This window comes from Aphis gossypii, unplaced genomic scaffold, assembly GCF_020184175.1.
Source record: "Aphis gossypii isolate Hap1 unplaced genomic scaffold, ASM2018417v2 Contig00215, whole genome shotgun sequence".
Classification (NCBI taxonomy): domain Eukaryota; kingdom Metazoa; phylum Arthropoda; class Insecta; order Hemiptera; family Aphididae; genus Aphis; species Aphis gossypii.
The window spans coordinates 31,216-49,245 of record NW_026083030.1 but is presented as its reverse complement, the minus strand read 5'-3'; the positions used below and the strand labels follow the sequence as shown (position 1 = coordinate 49,245).

General features: G+C 30.5%; 1 protein-coding gene across 1 annotated transcript; it reads right to left on the bottom strand.

Moving 5' to 3' along the window:
* Window positions 1-15,567: 15,567 nt before the first annotated feature.
* On the bottom strand, window positions 15,568-16,026 carry LOC126553349 (uncharacterized). Its single transcript, XM_050208531.1, has one exon. It carries the CDS (start codon window positions 16,024-16,026, stop codon window positions 15,568-15,570), a length of 459 nt encoding a protein of 152 aa, XP_050064488.1.
* Between the last annotated feature and the right edge of the window lie 2,004 nt (window positions 16,027-18,030).

Sequence of the window (18,030 nt, the reverse complement as noted above, 5' to 3'; positions counted from 1 at the left end):
AGCGTTTGTGACGTTTCTCACTTGATATCCTTCATTTTCAAGTTCTTCTTTTATGTAATCTGGTGGAGTAGTAGGATGTAGATTTCTAATGACGATACGGTAAGGTTGTTTTCTTTTATTGATATGTAAAAAATTCAGCTTTTGCATCTTTTAGATATTTAATTATGGTTCTGTATGCATTTGATGATGTAGTGTTTATTTTAATTGATTCAGTAGAGCTTTTGCAAGTAAAATCGTCGGTGGGTTCTATAATATTTTTTATATTCACGCAAAATTGTTGATAATTTTGGATTTTTGTTTTAATAAATATTGGAGGAGGTAATTTAGAGATGATTTCGTTTGTTTCATTAGTTTCCATATCCGTGTAATCACTTTGAGATAGGACACTGAATTTATTATGAGAGGAAAATTGCGTGTTAGTCATGGTTTTAATTGCTTTTGATAAATGACTTTGTTTATCAGAATTTAATCGTTTGTGAGATTTGGGAGAGACGACTTCAGTCCATTCGTAATTGAAAACATCGTTCGCGTCGGACTCGCTTAATTGGCTGTTATTCTTTATCTTTTGTACGGTGTTTTGGTTGATAATTTTAATTGGGGAGATAGTCTTAGATTTAGAGTTCATTTTTAATTAGGTGTTGTTACGTAAGTGAAACGTGGCTGAGAAGACGGTCTGTTATACGTTATATGGGTTTGAATTAATTAAGATACTTACAGAAAGTCTTGCCTTGGGGTTTAGGGCCCCAGACGGGCCGTGATTTTTTTGTTAAAAAAAAGCACTTGAATTTCTTGTTTTTTTGACACTTTTCACAATAAAAACGGTTAAGTATTTATTTTGAATATTAGTAAAATAGTAATTATAGAATAATTTAGATGCACAAATTATGAGTGCGGGACATCGAATGTACATATTTTAGTACTTATTTAAGTGATTTTCAGTTTTTGACGACTTTAAACATTATCTGTTTCGTCTAAATTAACAAGATTAGTAATTTTTGACGACCACCAAATATTATCGTTATCTAAATGGCATTTACGTACTTATTTCCGGCACGTGGCATGCCACTATATAGATTAGAACTGTTCAGTACCTCTTGTTAATGCCTGACGATATAAATATAAAATAAGGAAATGGTACCTACACTGTCGAGTATGTAGGAAGTCGACAATCGTCTTTAGTAGCATTCGTAGTTTCTACGCATTTAAAACGTAATTTCGTGTACTAGTCGACGTCTAGTTTATAATTTTAAAATGCCAAAAGTTGTGAAATCGAAATCAAAAGCGAATTTTTATTTAAAAGAGTTTCCTAACGAGACATTTAAAAGTGATGGAGAAATCTTATTCTGTTCATGCTGTGAAAAGGCAGTATCAATAAATCAGCGTTTTTCAGTTACTCAACATATATCTACATCTAAGCACCAACAAAATAGAGATCGTAAAAAAAAAATTTCAACAAAATTTCTTGAATTCAGAGCCATCTACGTCTTCCAATAATTTGTCAGCTTTTAATACCGATTTGTGTCGTAAGTTGATTCGCGCGGATATTCCTATTTTCAAACTAAAAAATCGAGAATTTACAGATTTTTTAAAGAAATATACCGGACAACAAATTCCAGATGAAAGCACCATCCGAACGAATTATATTAATATAATTTACGAGGAAACATTACAATCAATTAGACAGTGTATACAAGATGGACCAATATGGTTTCAATTGATGAATCAACAGATGCAGAGGGCAGGTATATTGAAAATGTAATCATCGGTAAACTATGTTCTGAGCCTACTAAATCATTTTTTTTAAATTGTGTGCAATTAGAAAAATGCAATAATAAAACTATTGCTAAATTATTTAATGATTCTATGAACTTATTATGGCCAAATGGTGTAAAATATAAAAACGTATTTTTATTTTTGACCGATGCTGCACCTTATATGGTTAAAGCCGGTAGTATTTTGACAACATTTTTCCCTAAACTGGTTCATTTGACATGTTTAGTACATGGCTTTCATCGTGTCTCAGAAACAATAAGATGTAATTATTCCGAGGTTGATCAATTAATAGCGACCATTAAAAAAATATTCTTAAAAGCGCCAAGTCGTGTTTCAAAATTTAAAGAAATGTATCCCGATCTTAATTTACCTCCTGAACCTATTATAGCAAGATGGGGTACGTGGCTTGAAGCCATCCAATACTATTGCGATCATTTTGATAAAATAAAAAATGTCATTTCAAATTTCGATACTGAATCGGCCGCAGCTATTGAAAAAGCCAATTCACTGATGCAAGATATCAATTTAAAAAACAACTTGACATACATTTCTGCAATTCTTTGTTTTTCGATTCAGACAATTAAACAATTGGAAACTAAAAACATGTCTTTGATAGAAAGCATTAGCATTGTAGAAAAATCTGCAGATAAATTAGAAAAAAGTCAAGGGCACATGGGAGAAATAGTCAAAAACAAATTTGCAAATATCATTAAAAAAAATTCTGGATTTCAAACTATTAAAATCATCAAAGATATTTTAATTGGTGAAAATCAACAAGGATCTCTGGACATTGAATTCACTCCTTCTGATATAGTGAACATGAATTACGGTCTTTTAGTCAATACAAGAGTATTCTCCGACCAAACCGTAGAAATTTTTCATTTGCAAACCTTCAACAATGTGTTGTTTCTCATTGCTTTGTTCCGGAGTAATAGTTTTATATACCTACATCGTTTGTAATACTTTTATTTATAAAATTTTTTTTTTTTGTAATTTTCAGTACTTACTAATACATTTTTTCGATATACCTACATCGTTTGTAATACTTTTATTTATAAAATATTTTTTTTTGTAATTTTTAGTACCTACTAATACATTTTTTCGATGTATATATTTTTTTTATTTATTTTAAATATTTTAATAAAATTAATTACATATTTTGATTTTTTTATTACAATAAAGTCCGTTCCCTAGTTATAATATATAAATATACACATAGTTTATTATAACTTTTGATTATGATATATGTTAAATGAATATTTGGGTGTATAATATAATACAATATAGGTAAAATCAAAGAATATAAATTATACATTTTGATTTATATACATAAATATACATATCGATTTACAAATGGAATATTTTTTTTAATTTTTAATTTTTTGAATGCATTTTGAAGACATCAATGTTGTTATTGCTATTTTTTATGAAACTATTTATTAATACATTTAAACATTTTTTTAAGAATTCGGTTTTACATGCATCACATATATTCAATGGTTTACAAACAAGATCAACAATTTTTATAATTTCTGTTCGAACACCGGTTTTTATTTTTAAACAAAAGTGACTCTATATTTAAATTAAATAACACGTAACATTTTTGCAAATTCCAGTGTGTTTTTAAATCGATATAATAATTGGCATTTTGATACGATTTCATTTCTATGTGTGTATTTTCCAGGTTGACTTGAGGATTATTCTGTTTTTTGGCAACTAACTTATCTACACATTCTTGATGAATCAGTTTGCTACACACCCATCCAGCTACATAGCCTATCGCACAAGCTTCACGATTTCCATTAGTATACTTTCAATATTCATTGAAGAATGAAGATAAATGTAAATTAAGACAATCTTCTTTATCAGAATATTCATCATCATTTGGATCACCTATTACTTTTAACTGTATTTTAATTTTGTTTAGCTCACTGCATTTGGTCAAGAACTGAACTGCATCACATTCAGATTCACAATTTCCACTTTGTGACGGTTCCAATAAAGTATTGCACATACACATACGGATTGCTGAATGAAATTTTGTAGCGTCAGGTGTGACATTATTTTGTTTGACCTTACTACTGAGAACACATTTTCTACACAGTCTTGTGTTAGTCTTCTTGTTAATAAAAAATCTATTTTATTCTTTTCATTTAATTCTGCAAATAACAATGTGCGTTACCGGCTATTATCGAGCATTTGGCCGGACAACTATAATAATAAAATGTGATGTTCACGGAATTGGGATGCGTTCATAATAATTACGACATAGTGTATAGAATAAAAATAATAATATATATTAGTGCTTCTAACAATGACGCTTACGCGGACGTCTCCACGGGAGCAGCGCCACACAGAATAATAACAATAGTAAATAATAATAATAATATTGATACTAGTATCATATAAATAACAATATGATAAATACCGGTCGGCACATACGCCACGGTCGTTACGGTCAGTATCGGCGGCGTTGGTGGCGGCAGCTGATACGGCAATGTTGATAACCACGGACGCGGCGTCACGCGAACACGGCGGGAGATCGGATTACGTAAAGCGCGACTTTATGTAATCACGATATCGAACGGCGGTATTGCGCAATAAAATACGACGCGTTGAATTCGCCGGTCGCGGTGCGGAACACGGCACGTCGGTAAATAACAGATAGATCCGTGCAAAATGCCAACACGAATAACAGGATACAGTACGACTTGCAAGTATCACTTTTTGAGATGGTCGCGGAAAAAAGGGCGACAAGAATAACGACCGGACACCACACGAGACGCACGGGACGAACGATGGTGAGCGTAGGACTAATTAATTATGGACGGCGACGACTTTGCCAAGGTCAATGACCGCGAGATGTGCTGTCTCGCGGACCGGTTGTCGCACGGCGTAACAATAGCGGCTGGAAGCGGCAAGTTCGAACAAACAATTTCAAAGCATTCACATTATTTTGTTTGACCTTACTACTGAGAACACATTTTCTACACAGTCTTGTGTTAGTTTTCTTGTTAATAAAAAATCTATTTTATACTTTTCATTTAATTCTGTAAATAACAATTTCAAAGCAATAATATTTTCTTTCCAACCTTCTATACACGGTGTTAATTTCCCAGTTCTATTGTGAACTTTAAGTTTTCCTAATACGATATCTGTTCTGCTTTATTCAAAAAATTCCAATGATCAGAAGTTTTAGTTAGTGGCTTTCTTAATGTTTTTGCTTCACTGTGTGTTATACTGTTAAAAACATCAAATAAATTATCAAAGAATTCTATAAATCTTGCTGTATGTATAGCTGAACTTTTCATTTCATTCATTGAAATCAAAGTCATCATACCAGAACTAACAGAATGGCTTAATGTTTGGGTTGCCAAACAAACACGCATTGGTGAGAATAGTGGTAGATCCATGTGAATTTTATTTAATCGAGGAGCTAACCTTGGCTTTTTGTGTTTGTCCAAATTATAAAAATCTGCTAAATCTGACCAACTACACAAATCATTTTCATAACTAACATTGTATTTTTTTAAATTATTTCGTACTGATTTAATTAAATGAGGACTATCATGAAAGAAATAAATGTTTTCATCATTGAAGTTGATGAATGGTTGAGTTTGTGTGGCTCCAAATAAATTTCTCATACAAATATTATTGGTACCTTGGTCACATATAATAACTTTTGGAATAAAACCGGCATCTCTAACTTTATTGATAACATCAGTAATAATGTTTTTAAATCTAAAGCCAGATACTGGTCCTTTAGAAAAAAAATATCCTACTATTTGTTTCCAAGGTTTAACATTTACCTTTAATCATAACAACTAATGCTTGGTCAGTGGTCACAGATGCGATTCATTTTCATATCAACAAACTCATGATCTATACCAAAGTCTTCATAACCACTAAATTGATCATTTTGAGAGTTATAAGAAATCAATTTTTTTAGTGACATCTCATCCGTTATAATTGATATCAGCTTTTCACTTGTTGGAACATTCTTAAACTTTATTTTTAAAACATCGAGAACATTTGAGTTTACCCCACAAGAAACATCTATTGATTGTAGACAATTTCTAAGAGTAGTATACATTTGTATGTTCTGCTCACTTTTGACTGCGGAGATTGCAAAATTTTAAGGGGAATTTTCCCCCTCAAACTTTTTTTTTCTCCGCTGTACCAGTAAAAACACTGATTTTTAAAATTTAAATCAATTATTTTTTCCCCTGTTACACATAAAGTTTAAACAGTGTATACACTATTTATTTCCCGTGTAACATAGGCGGAGTATTCCACTACAACCAATAAATTCTTTTCTATGTTCCACATAAAGTATAAGCAGTGTATACACACTTCATAATTATATTTTTTAATCATGTTTTTTTTAAAAAATAAAAAATAATATGTTTTGGTTCAAAATAAAAAAAATATATTTATATGTATTGTCTCATTATTCTAAATTAATTTTAAATTGATTATACTAGTTTTCTTACTTCCCTAGTAAAAGGTACATATTCTACAATGCGATCATGAATTAATAAACAATAAGCAGTTACACCTGAAAGAGATTCTGATGCTTCAATTTCTAATTGAACATCTACTGATGAAGCTGTAGCTGAATCATTTTGTTTTGACGTATCGATAACAATAATTGGAGCTTGCGTTAGAAATGTAGATGGGCTTAATATCGAGTTCCGAATACTTTTTTCATAGTACGATTCTTGAAACGATGTATACATATCATATAATAAGGTAAAATTATTTTTAGCAAAATCCAAATTTAAATTATCATAAGGATATGCTATTGAGTTTAAAAATACTTTTACATTAGTTATATTACAATGATCGAATATACCACAATCTTTTTCTAACGAATTTTCACGTCCCTTTTGTAATCCGATTATAATGAATCGAGGTTTTTCTAATTTTGAAGCAGTTTTTAGGTTCCATACAACTTTTTTTGTGGTTCCGAATTCAGGATATTCAAAAGTTTCAAAAGATCTGAACGGGATAAACAAACTTTTTTCTTTTTCAATAAGTTTTAATAATTTTAACCTTTCTTCATCATCAACAGTAATATGTGGAACCTTCAAAACTATTTTATTCAAAACAACTTTTCCAGAATTTGTACTTCCACTAGTAATTACTTTTAGAGCGTTTAAATCGCTATGACTTCGAGTAATATTAGTTCTAATCTAGAATTAACTAATATCTTTTTAAAGTCTTCAAATAGACCTAACCAATATTTCAACGGAATGCATACACTAAATTCTCAATTACTATTTGCTGGGTTTGAACTATTTTTAAAAATCCAACCAGCATTTTCATAACAATTATAATTATCAGGTGTACCTGATAGATAACCTTTTAACGAACTGGTAATACCAAGTACACGTGTACTATCTACTTCTATTCCATTGATTTCAAGTCGTATTTGTTCAAAGAGATAGGAAAAACCGTTATTAGTAAGTTTTAATTTTCCAGCATCTGATACTACTTGACCTTCTAAATATATAAAGCTTTCATTCAGATACGGATAAACATCTGTTTGTTGGATTGATATGCGTATTTCATCATTATTATTAAATGAAGTTGTATACGGTGTATATGAATGATATTCGATTTTCGTAATTTTAGAATCGGTTTCTGCTCTAATTTATAACCTAAAGCCTTTAAAATTGTTTTATTTTTCGTTGTTATTTTATTTACCTACTTTATTCGATGTTACCGGTAACGCTTTAGTCATATGACTAGCAAGATTTATCTTTTGTAATGGGCTTATAGTAAATTTTAATCCCATATTAAGATCCGTAACGTTTAATATGTAGATTGATTATTAATTTCTCACCTAAATTGTTTATCGGATTATGATCTTGATCAACTAATTGTATAGTTATTGAATCGATATTTGTTTTATTTAATTTGTAATATATTAGGTTATTTGGTGTTTGAATCAGCTTAGACCCTATGTTCTCACTAGGGGAAAACTCATAAATTGAATGACTTGACATGTGGTTGTTGAATGAACCTTGAGCTATATTGCACATTGCTTTTATTGAATTAACACTGTTTAAATTTACCACTTTCTTTGAACGATGACCATCAATGTATTGCATGTGTGGTTCATAATTTTTTTTTTTCAAATCCCAATAAAGGTCCTATTCTGTTTTCTACGTTAAAACGTATTGTACCATTACTGTATATGGTTGTCCTAAAATCTACTTGATCAATCCCGATATCAAAAGTTATTTTCTCTGTTAGTTTTATTCCAATGTATTCGTTAACATTATAAAAGTCATCTATTTGTGTCAAAATTTGATTTTTAATATCCTTAATACCGTAACACCCCTTTTTCAGTGTGATATAACAGGTTGGAAATTTATTATTATTTAGTAAACGATCGGGGTTTTCTAAATGTATTTCAAACTGGTTATTAGTTTCATTTATTTTTGGAAATGTATTATATGTTTGTAAATTTAACAAAGCAATTTTCGAGTCATCATACACATCAATTGCTGGAAAATAATGCACAGATAATGTAGTTATATTACCAGTTAAACTTAATGTAATTGATTCATACATTGTAAAAATTCAAGACATAAATGTCCACAATTAAATGAATTAAAATCTTGATAATTTGAATAGTTATATATAATCGTATTTCCTTTGAAATAGTTTTGTAATTCAATTGGTGGAGGTAAATCACCGAAGCTATCAAAATATACAACCTTATCTTTAATTTTGTAAAACGCTACCCAATGACTTCCATCACCTGAAGATACGTCTAAGTTTAATATACCACATTCAATTGTTCGTGGTTTTTTAGGTAAGTTATCTCGTGAAAAGACTCCTCGGAAATGATTGATATTAAACTTTGCAATGTATTTTATAATGTCTCTAGATGTGAGTGGTCTGTCAGGTAACGTTTTTATCAGTTTTTTTTCTTGATCCATTATTGATTAAATTCAATCCGCTACCTTTCTTTTTTTTCGAATTTTGAATTGCATTATAAACACTAGCACTCCCAGACATTAAACTACCGAGAGCTGATAACCCTGCGAAAATAGGAATTAGAGGAATCGCACCTCCTGTCTGACCTGGTGTTAAAATCAATCTTTTACCATTAGGATTTTTCTTAACCTTTCCTTTTTTTGCAGCTAGTGTTCTCTTTTTTATTTTTTTATTACTTTTATGTTTACCTTTATAACTCATACCTATTTTCTGTTTAACCTTCATCATACTTTATTTCAGTATTTATAAAGAAGTTTATAAAACCTTCACCAGTCTTATCTGATTTCTACTTACAGGTTGAGCACACTATCTTTCACTGGTTATAAATTTAAAAGATCCAGAGTATTTATAAGAAAAAAAATGGATTTGATTGAACAGAAAGATAAATTAGATATTTCGAACGTTGATACTCAAATAATAAAAAAAACGTCAAGACATGGACCGTTATTACCTGATACTATACGTGCTATTATAGTCGGTCCTAGTGGTTCAGGTAAAACAAATATAATGTATAATTTAATCACTCATGAAAACGGAATAAGATTTGAAAATATTTATTTATACTCAAAAACTTCTAATCAAGAAAAATATTTTTATTAAAAAAAAATAATAGATGATATAAAAGGTGCTAACATTTTTATATTTTCAGACGCTGATAAAGTTATAAAACCGAATTTAACTAAAAAGAATTCTGTAATAATTTTCGATGATGTTTTATGTGGTCCGCAGTCGATAATAAAAGAATATTTCGGAATGTGTAGACATTCAGGTGCTAGCTCTGTATTCTATTTAGCACAAACATATTCTAAAATTCCAAAGCAACTGGTAAGAGATAATTCAAATTTATTAATAATTCTAAAACAGGATGATACAAATTTAAAACATATATTCAATGATCATTCATCAGCAGATATGGATTTCTCAGAATTTCGGAAAATTTCTCATTTCTGCTGGAATCATAGTGATTACGGATTTATGGTTATTGATAAAACACGTGAAATGAATGAAGGTAGATATAGATGTGGTTTTCATACTTTTATTAAAAAAATAAGTATATAAATATAGTTGTAATATAGACAAAATCTACATAGTATTATCTTTAGTTGAAGGAAACAGATATATTAAGTTCATTATTTTCAATGAATAAGATAAAGTTTTGTTAAAAAATTTGATATTATCAAAAAAAAATATCAAAAGTAAAATAATGAACATGAAGCGTGGTGTTATAGATTCTGATAACTATTTTCGCGAAACATTTATACCTTTACTCAAACTATTGACTTACTAACTACTACCCTTGGACTAAAGGACTTTGGTCTTTATTATGTGAGAAAGTACCAAAAAATATGACGATAGAAGATATGGAATCATATTATAATATTCTAAAAACAAGTAAAGTTTATTTAAAGGCAGACGGGAAACCTAAAACCTCAAGATATTTCAAATGGACGAACGTTGTAAAACCTCTATATGATCGAATGAAAATTGATGAAAAACAATTAAATGAGGAAGTATTGAAAATAAATAACACAAAAGTTAAAACTCCTTCTCAATTAAAATTAAAAGAATTTGATAACTTTTTATCTAGCTCAGGCGCAAAACGAAGAAACATTATTAATGATACAGCCATATCAAATGAACCATTTGATTTTTCTTCTTCAGTGATTAGTTCTAAATTTGAAGAACCTCCAACTAATCAGCTATTTAAATTTCGTTTATCACCGTCAGTTAAGAAAGGATCTGGTTTATATAAAGATGTAATACCTCATACACAATTAGTGTATTATGATGATCCAAATGAATTAGTTGTTAGATTAAATCTTTTAACATCGTCCCAAAATGCTGGTAATACTGGTGTAAATAATGAAATCATATCTATTATAGAAGAATTACGTGAGAGGAATATTATAGTTTAATGTCTACATTAGAGGGTTTAGAGCTACATCAACCTGCAAGAAAAGTATTTCCAAGACGTAGTATAATAACACGATTTAAAGGACCTTTGGAAAGCTGATTTAATGGATATGCAATCTCATTCTAAACAAAATCTTGGTTTAAGGTATATTTTAGTTGTTATAGATACATACACGAAATATGTATGGGTAGAATCATTGAAAAATAAAACAGGAAAAGAATGTACAAAAGGTATGTTTAATATATTAAAACAAGCTAATCCAAAATTATTACAAACAGATAATGGTACAGAATTTTATAATAATCAATTTCAGCAGTTAATGAAAAAAATAAAATTAGACATTATAGTACGTATAGCGTTATCAAGTGTTCAATTGGAGAACGTGTTATACAAACTCTAAAAAATAATATATACAAACATTTTACTGCAACAGGTACATGGAATTGGTATAACAAAATATAAAAAATATTTATAATATAATCATACAAAACATAGATCAATTAAATGTACACCATATGAAGCTAGAATAAATACAAGTAAAATCAAATCAAATATACAAACAAATAAAACATTTTATAAACAAAAATTTAAAATTAATGATAAAGTAAGAATATCAAAATATAAGCATATATTTGGTAAAGGATATACACCGAATTGGACAACAGAAATTTTCACAGTTTCAAAAGTTTTACATACAGAACCAATAACTTATCAGCTAAAGGATGGATCAAACAATATAATTCTAGGTGGTTTTTATGAGCAAGAAATTAAATTGACCAATTTTCCGAACACATTTCTAATTGAACATATTACAAAAAAAGTTAAAGATAAAATGCTTGTTAAATGGATGGGTTTTGATTCCAGCCATAAGTCATGGATATTATCGAAAGATATTATTAAATACATTGTTTTATATATTTTACCTTTTTATAAAAAATAAAAAAAACAGTATTAAATTAAATTATTTTAGTTATTCGTATAATGTTTTCCTTTCACTTTGAACGACACCTACTGATGATAATAATTTAAACTTAGAAATAATTATGATCACTAGATAGCGTGGAAAAAACATTTAATATCGATTCTCTGAAACATATTGAAAATTAGAATAATTATTTTTTTAATTTATAATGTTCGTATGCTAGTGAATTAATCCCATCATTTGTTATAAAACGTTTATCATCGTTACCACCTAGTACAAGCTTATTCATTGTTTTAGAATGAACAACATGTTTATTCGATTGAATAAAATTCATGTTTCTACAAGTTTGCTTATTATCAAGAGAGATATGGTTTATGCACGCATTTAATACTTCTATATAATTTTTAAAATACATATGTTGATTAATTACATATTTTTTCACACCTTTAGCTTTTTTAACCTCATCGTTGTTTTCAGTCTTGTAAGCGTATAATTTCGGTCTTAATGAAACAAATTCTTTTAACATTTTTCTTCCCATTTCATCTTTAAAATAACCAGGTTGATTTTTATGATTTTCGCTAAAACAATAATGATCTTTTGGATAGTTTGATGTATCAAAATACGGAAATAAATCATATCTAATATCATCAAAAAAATTAAATGTTCGAATATTATATATCAGAGAATCTGTATCCGAGTACAATAATCGTATTTTATATTATATTTATTTTTCATTACATTATAATGAAAATCATACATAAATGTTTTCGAGACATCTAAAATTGCAGACCCTACATAAATTGCTTTATCGAATTTGATAGTTTCCTTAAGTTGGTGAATAGCCATAAGATTTTCAGAATATATAGTTCTATCTTTAGAAGTATTTTTCATCATCAATTTATTTGCTTGTTTATCTGATGAAACCAGTTTTAAAGAAACTCTAGTTCGAACATTCTCCATACATTTACCAAAAACGCTATTAATTAATAACTTCCAAAAATCTTTTTCAAATCTGTTTTTAGCTTCTCTCCTCATTCTCGTACATAGTTCGATATATGAGGCCATCCATTTACTCTGTGAAAATTTGATTGCTCGATGATGAATTTTTACTAATTTAAGACCATTAGCAATTGCTTGTTTTAAATTTTTATAGTGTAATATATATTGTTTTTTGATGATAAAGTATTTAATAATTTTTTAACTTTTGAATTTGGAGGACATTCGTTTAAAGGTAAAAACGGGAAATCATTATGTTTTTTATGTAAATATTCAGGATAATCAATATCAACTTCTAATATATATCCGACTTCTAAATCATCAGGAATTTTAGTAATATCTATGTTCAAGTCATCAACCCATTCGAAATCTTTGAAAGGTAGCTCAGTTAACATCGACTTTCCATATAAATTTACACAATCAATATGTAATCCATGAAATTGATTTATCAGGATTATAGTTCAAACCTTTAATGTTTGGTATGTTTGCTTTAGCATATCTTTTAACTGATTGACAGATACCCCCTCTGATGGAGGATTCAAAATATAAAAGCATGTTATAATCAGTTAATTTTTCTAATTTAACCTTAGTACATTTAAGCATACAATCGAAAGCAAATCCTGGAGCAGTCATATAATGAGCAATATCTAGACTAAGAGTAGATAAACATAAATCTCTAATATGTTCGAACACATCCGTTAGTATGGTGACATCAGTTTTCAAAGAAAGATCACTATACTCACCCAATGTTTTAATATTAAATACTTTCCAAATTTTTTAGCATGAGAATAATCATTATTATTAATTTCTTCATCTTTTAAAGAGTTATAAACTGCAGATTTTGGAGGTAATCGAGTTTCGTTTAATTTACTCCAACTATCAATATATTCATAAGGGAAAACCCCTTTTCGTGTGACTAAATCAAATGTTTTATTAGAAAATAATTTTAAAGTTTCTTTAAACCTTGATTTATCTTCGAGTAAATTTCTGCAAGCTCGCTTAATGAGGAGGCCATAAAACGGAATGTGTCAACGAATTTTATACTAAATCTCAGAGCAACCTCTTTAATAAAAGATATATATATTTTCTACAGAATTTCTAATAACATGTATATTCTTATCATCAAAACCAAGTTCTCGAATTATAAAGTGACTATCGTATGATAAGGTATGAAAAAAAATTGGAACAAATGATGGGTTGGTTATTTCAAAATTACATTTAAAACAAATACATTGTCTATATTTATCAGTTTTCTATTCTCCTCCTTTTTAATAACGTGGCTTATAAAATTTTTCCACATGTCGGGTGAAACTCGTTCCACGCCTTCAATCAACAATTGTTTTACATCTGGTAATTTATAGGTTGTATTGTTCATTTTAACGTACTGTTTAACAGAAGACCACGCCAACTCAATAGGATTGAGTTCACAATGATACGGTGGTAGCCCAAGTACAATTTTATTGTTTTCTTTTGCCAATTCATCAATAACGTACTTATTACAATCCGTTCGAAATTCTTGTGCCTCTTCCAAGAGTCGATGTTTGACCATACGTTGGTCAATTATTTTCCCTCTTATCGTCAACCATTGAATAATGTTTTCCTTTTTCCACGAAGATTGGGGAAACGTTTCTTTTTTAACCGAATGGTACGGCGCATTATCCATAACAGCTACTGCATTTTCTTTTAGTAGTGGTAAAATGCTACTAAACTATTCATAAAATGTGTTGCCATTAATTTCGTCGTGGTAATCACTTGTATTTTTTTTAGATTCAAAAACCAAGAGACCACCAACGACGAAACCATCAGACAATCCTATATGGACAACAATTAAACGTTTGCCTTTACCAGACGGATTTTTTTGTCCAGTAGTTAGCCCTTGTAAAAATGCGTCTCGATGTGATTTTATTGTTTTATCGACCCACGATTTTGAAGTCGTTTCCCCAGCGTTTACCCAAGTCTCGTCAAGGTAGTAAATTGGAAAACCTTGGCTGCGATAAAATTTAATTTTTTCCAAATACCTTTGTCGCCAGCAGACTAATTCGCTTCGTTCAGTCAGTGCACTGTTACGAGTTTTTTTGGTATATACGAAACTTAAATGTTTTAAAATTGTACGTAATGATGTGCATTTCAAATTTGGTAAACTAGGATCATCATTGACGGCAGTAAGAATTTTTTGCAAAGTTGGTATTTTTCTTCGAAACCAGAACCCATGAATTTTTTGCCGAAAAGCATTTTTGTCAAACTCGTCAATCTTTTCGGTAATTGTTGGCCTTATTTTATTTTTATTAGGAGAAGAAATTATACCTTTTTTTTATAATCCGATAACGTTGTTGTGATGGTACGTTGTCAAATACCGGTATAATGTGAAATGAATTTTATGATGTCATAATATTTCGGCTTTTGATCAACTGGCAGATTAGCTCCCTCTATCATTTTCATTTTGTACATATTTATGATAATTTCTTTTTTTTGGCTACCAACAAACTACAAAAAATGTTTGATATTAGTAAGTAAATTATGATAATAAATAATGTGTTATATAATACAAATTCATAATAATATATTGTTATAATTAATTGTATTAAATTCTGCTTACCTTTCCACATGGATTTTTTTTTACTGGTGAAAAAACAGCAGCATTTACCTCTTCCATTTTAAAAATATTGCTACAAACTGTATATAAAAAAGCAGTATGATAGATTATAATATCGTTAATTAATCGTACACAGTGTATTTATTTATTTTATTTATTAATTAATTCAAGGAATAAAAAAATCCTTATTTAGTACAGTTCATAACAATAATTCAGTAAAATAAGATAGCTAACATATACAAGGGGTGACGGCCTAAACAGAAAATACAGCGGAATTACAGGCACAGTAAATATAAACTAAAATAATTAGGACACAAGCAAAATTACATACAATAAATGTACAAAAATAACACAATATTAAAGTAAACTGAGAAGGGAGGGGTCCTCGTTAGCCAACCGCATCATGCGGTCAATTGGTTTATTTTTACCGTAATTGGTACAGTGGAGAGGTACAGCAAAAGGAACTCGAGACCTTGTGGCCCGATGAGAAACTTTAAAGTTTACTTGAACGAGCAGTGAAGGGGCGTTTAGGGAACCATCGATTAACTTTTTTAAAAAGGCCAGATTAGCTTTAACGCGCCTATCTGCTAAAGATGTAAGGCCAAGTGCTCGCAATACTGGAGTATAGTCATGGGGAGGATGGACAATTTTTAGCATGTAAGCTGCAGACGACAGAAAGCGCCTTTGTACTCGCTCCAAGTGGCAAGAATCAATTACCACAAATGGGTCCCAGAGCACAGACGCATACTCTAGCATGCTTCGGACTAAAGAGCAGTAGACAGTCTTGAGAGATCCAGCCAGCTTGAACTCATTCATGGTTCGCATTACGAAGCCAAGCGATTTTCTTTTAGATCAGCTAACCAGTTCTCGACATCATCGACACTAAAGATGCAGTCAGATGGTAAAGTAAATGGAAAAACAGGTAGGCTACTTGCTGGGGAAGGCACATAGACTGAGTTAAAGTAGGATGAGAAAAGACTGGAGATGGATTCAGGACCAGTGGCAGTTACATCATTGGGGTGAACAGAGTTGGGAATACCATTGCTAGATCTACGCTTACGTACAAAGTCCCAGAATAAACGAGGATTAACTTTAAGCTTGTTTTCAGTGTTATCCAGAAATGTTTTAAAGCACTTTTTATAATAATACTTATACTGAGCGCGCAGGTTAGAGAATTTGTTATAGTCAGCAGGGTTACGTGATGCTTTGTATTTAGCGTGCATTTCTTTCTTGGCAAAACAATGTTTTTTAGATTTTTAGAGAACCAGGATGGAAATTTAGAAGGTTTGAAAACAACTAAAGGTACAAAACTTGTAACACAGCAATGCAATGCATCGTACAATGCACACGTAGCAGAATTAATATCGGTTGTTGCTAAGGTTTCTAAGATGATAAGAAGGCACTAATACGAGGATAACAGGCCTTACGAAAATTATAATATTTATGACATCTATCAATAGATGGTAAGTCATCTACAAAATTAATCATAAAAACTAAGGCTGGGTGGTAAGGATCACAAGGAACCACCCCAGTAACGGATTTCTCTATAATGATCCGAGAATCATTTGAAAAAACTAGATCAAAGAAATTGCCATTGGAGTTGGGTATGTGATTTAGCTGGAAAAAGTTATTATATGCGAAAACGTCAGGAACACAGTGGATTATAGGGCCAGAGGAAGAATAAATTAAACCAAAATCGTCATTAGACCAGGATAGGTCAGGAAGGTTAAAATCACCAGAGAAAATAAATACGGAACCAGGATTGGCGTCGATAATATATTGAGCAGCAAATATAAAGGACTCATATACCGGGATAGGGCTACTAGGAGGAATGTATACGGAACAAACAATTTAAGCATTATTATTTACATAAAATTTAATGAATAAATATTCAACATTGTTAATGAGTGCAGGTAACAAGTTATGGACCACATCGTTACGAATGGCAACGAGAACTCCTCCTCCTCTACTAAAATTACTGGATTGACTACTTCTATCGCACCTAAATACAACATAGTTGTGAAAACCTAATTCCGTGTCTTGGAAGCTATTAGTAAGCCACGTTTCAGTTAAACAAATGAAAATATAATTAAACACAGCAACATTACATTTAAAAAGACAAAGTTTGGTTCTAAGACCTCTACAGTTTTGATAGTAGCTTATGGGTAGCTTCACTCCTTGGCTGATAAGTTTTTCGCGGTGTTTCACAACACCAGATCTGGAAGTGGGTGGAGCGTACGCCACACTAAGAGGAGGACAGGTAGACGAACATGAAGATATCAGTTTTTTTGAGTGGCGTCTTGAATCATCTCAGGAGCTATACGACCCCAAAAACGTTTGACCATTACACCATCGGGCCAGAATTCAGGATCGAGGACAATATCCAGCTTATCCGCAGGCAGACGAATATGGAACGAAGAGTATGATGGATGCCTTGTAACCATTTTGTTGATAGTCACGTCTAGGTAACCATTGAACAATTCAGATTCTTGCAGGGCAGTTGTAACACCCTGATCAAGCCTCGAGACAAAAATATCAACATGCTTACGCACAGGCACTGATGACAGCTTGGAAGATGAGTTCTTTACAGAACCAACAATGAATTTTGATTTTACAGACGAAGATTGACTGGCAGTCAATTGATTTGTGGGCAGTGTTGTGCTTAGATAAAAGTAAAATATCTAAATATAGATAAGATATCTTAACTTAAATTTATCTAGATATAGATAGATACTGTAGAAATTGAGTTTATCTAGATATAGACAGGAACTGGGAACTTACACTTGCAGATATCATATATTGTGTCTGATGCTGCTGTAC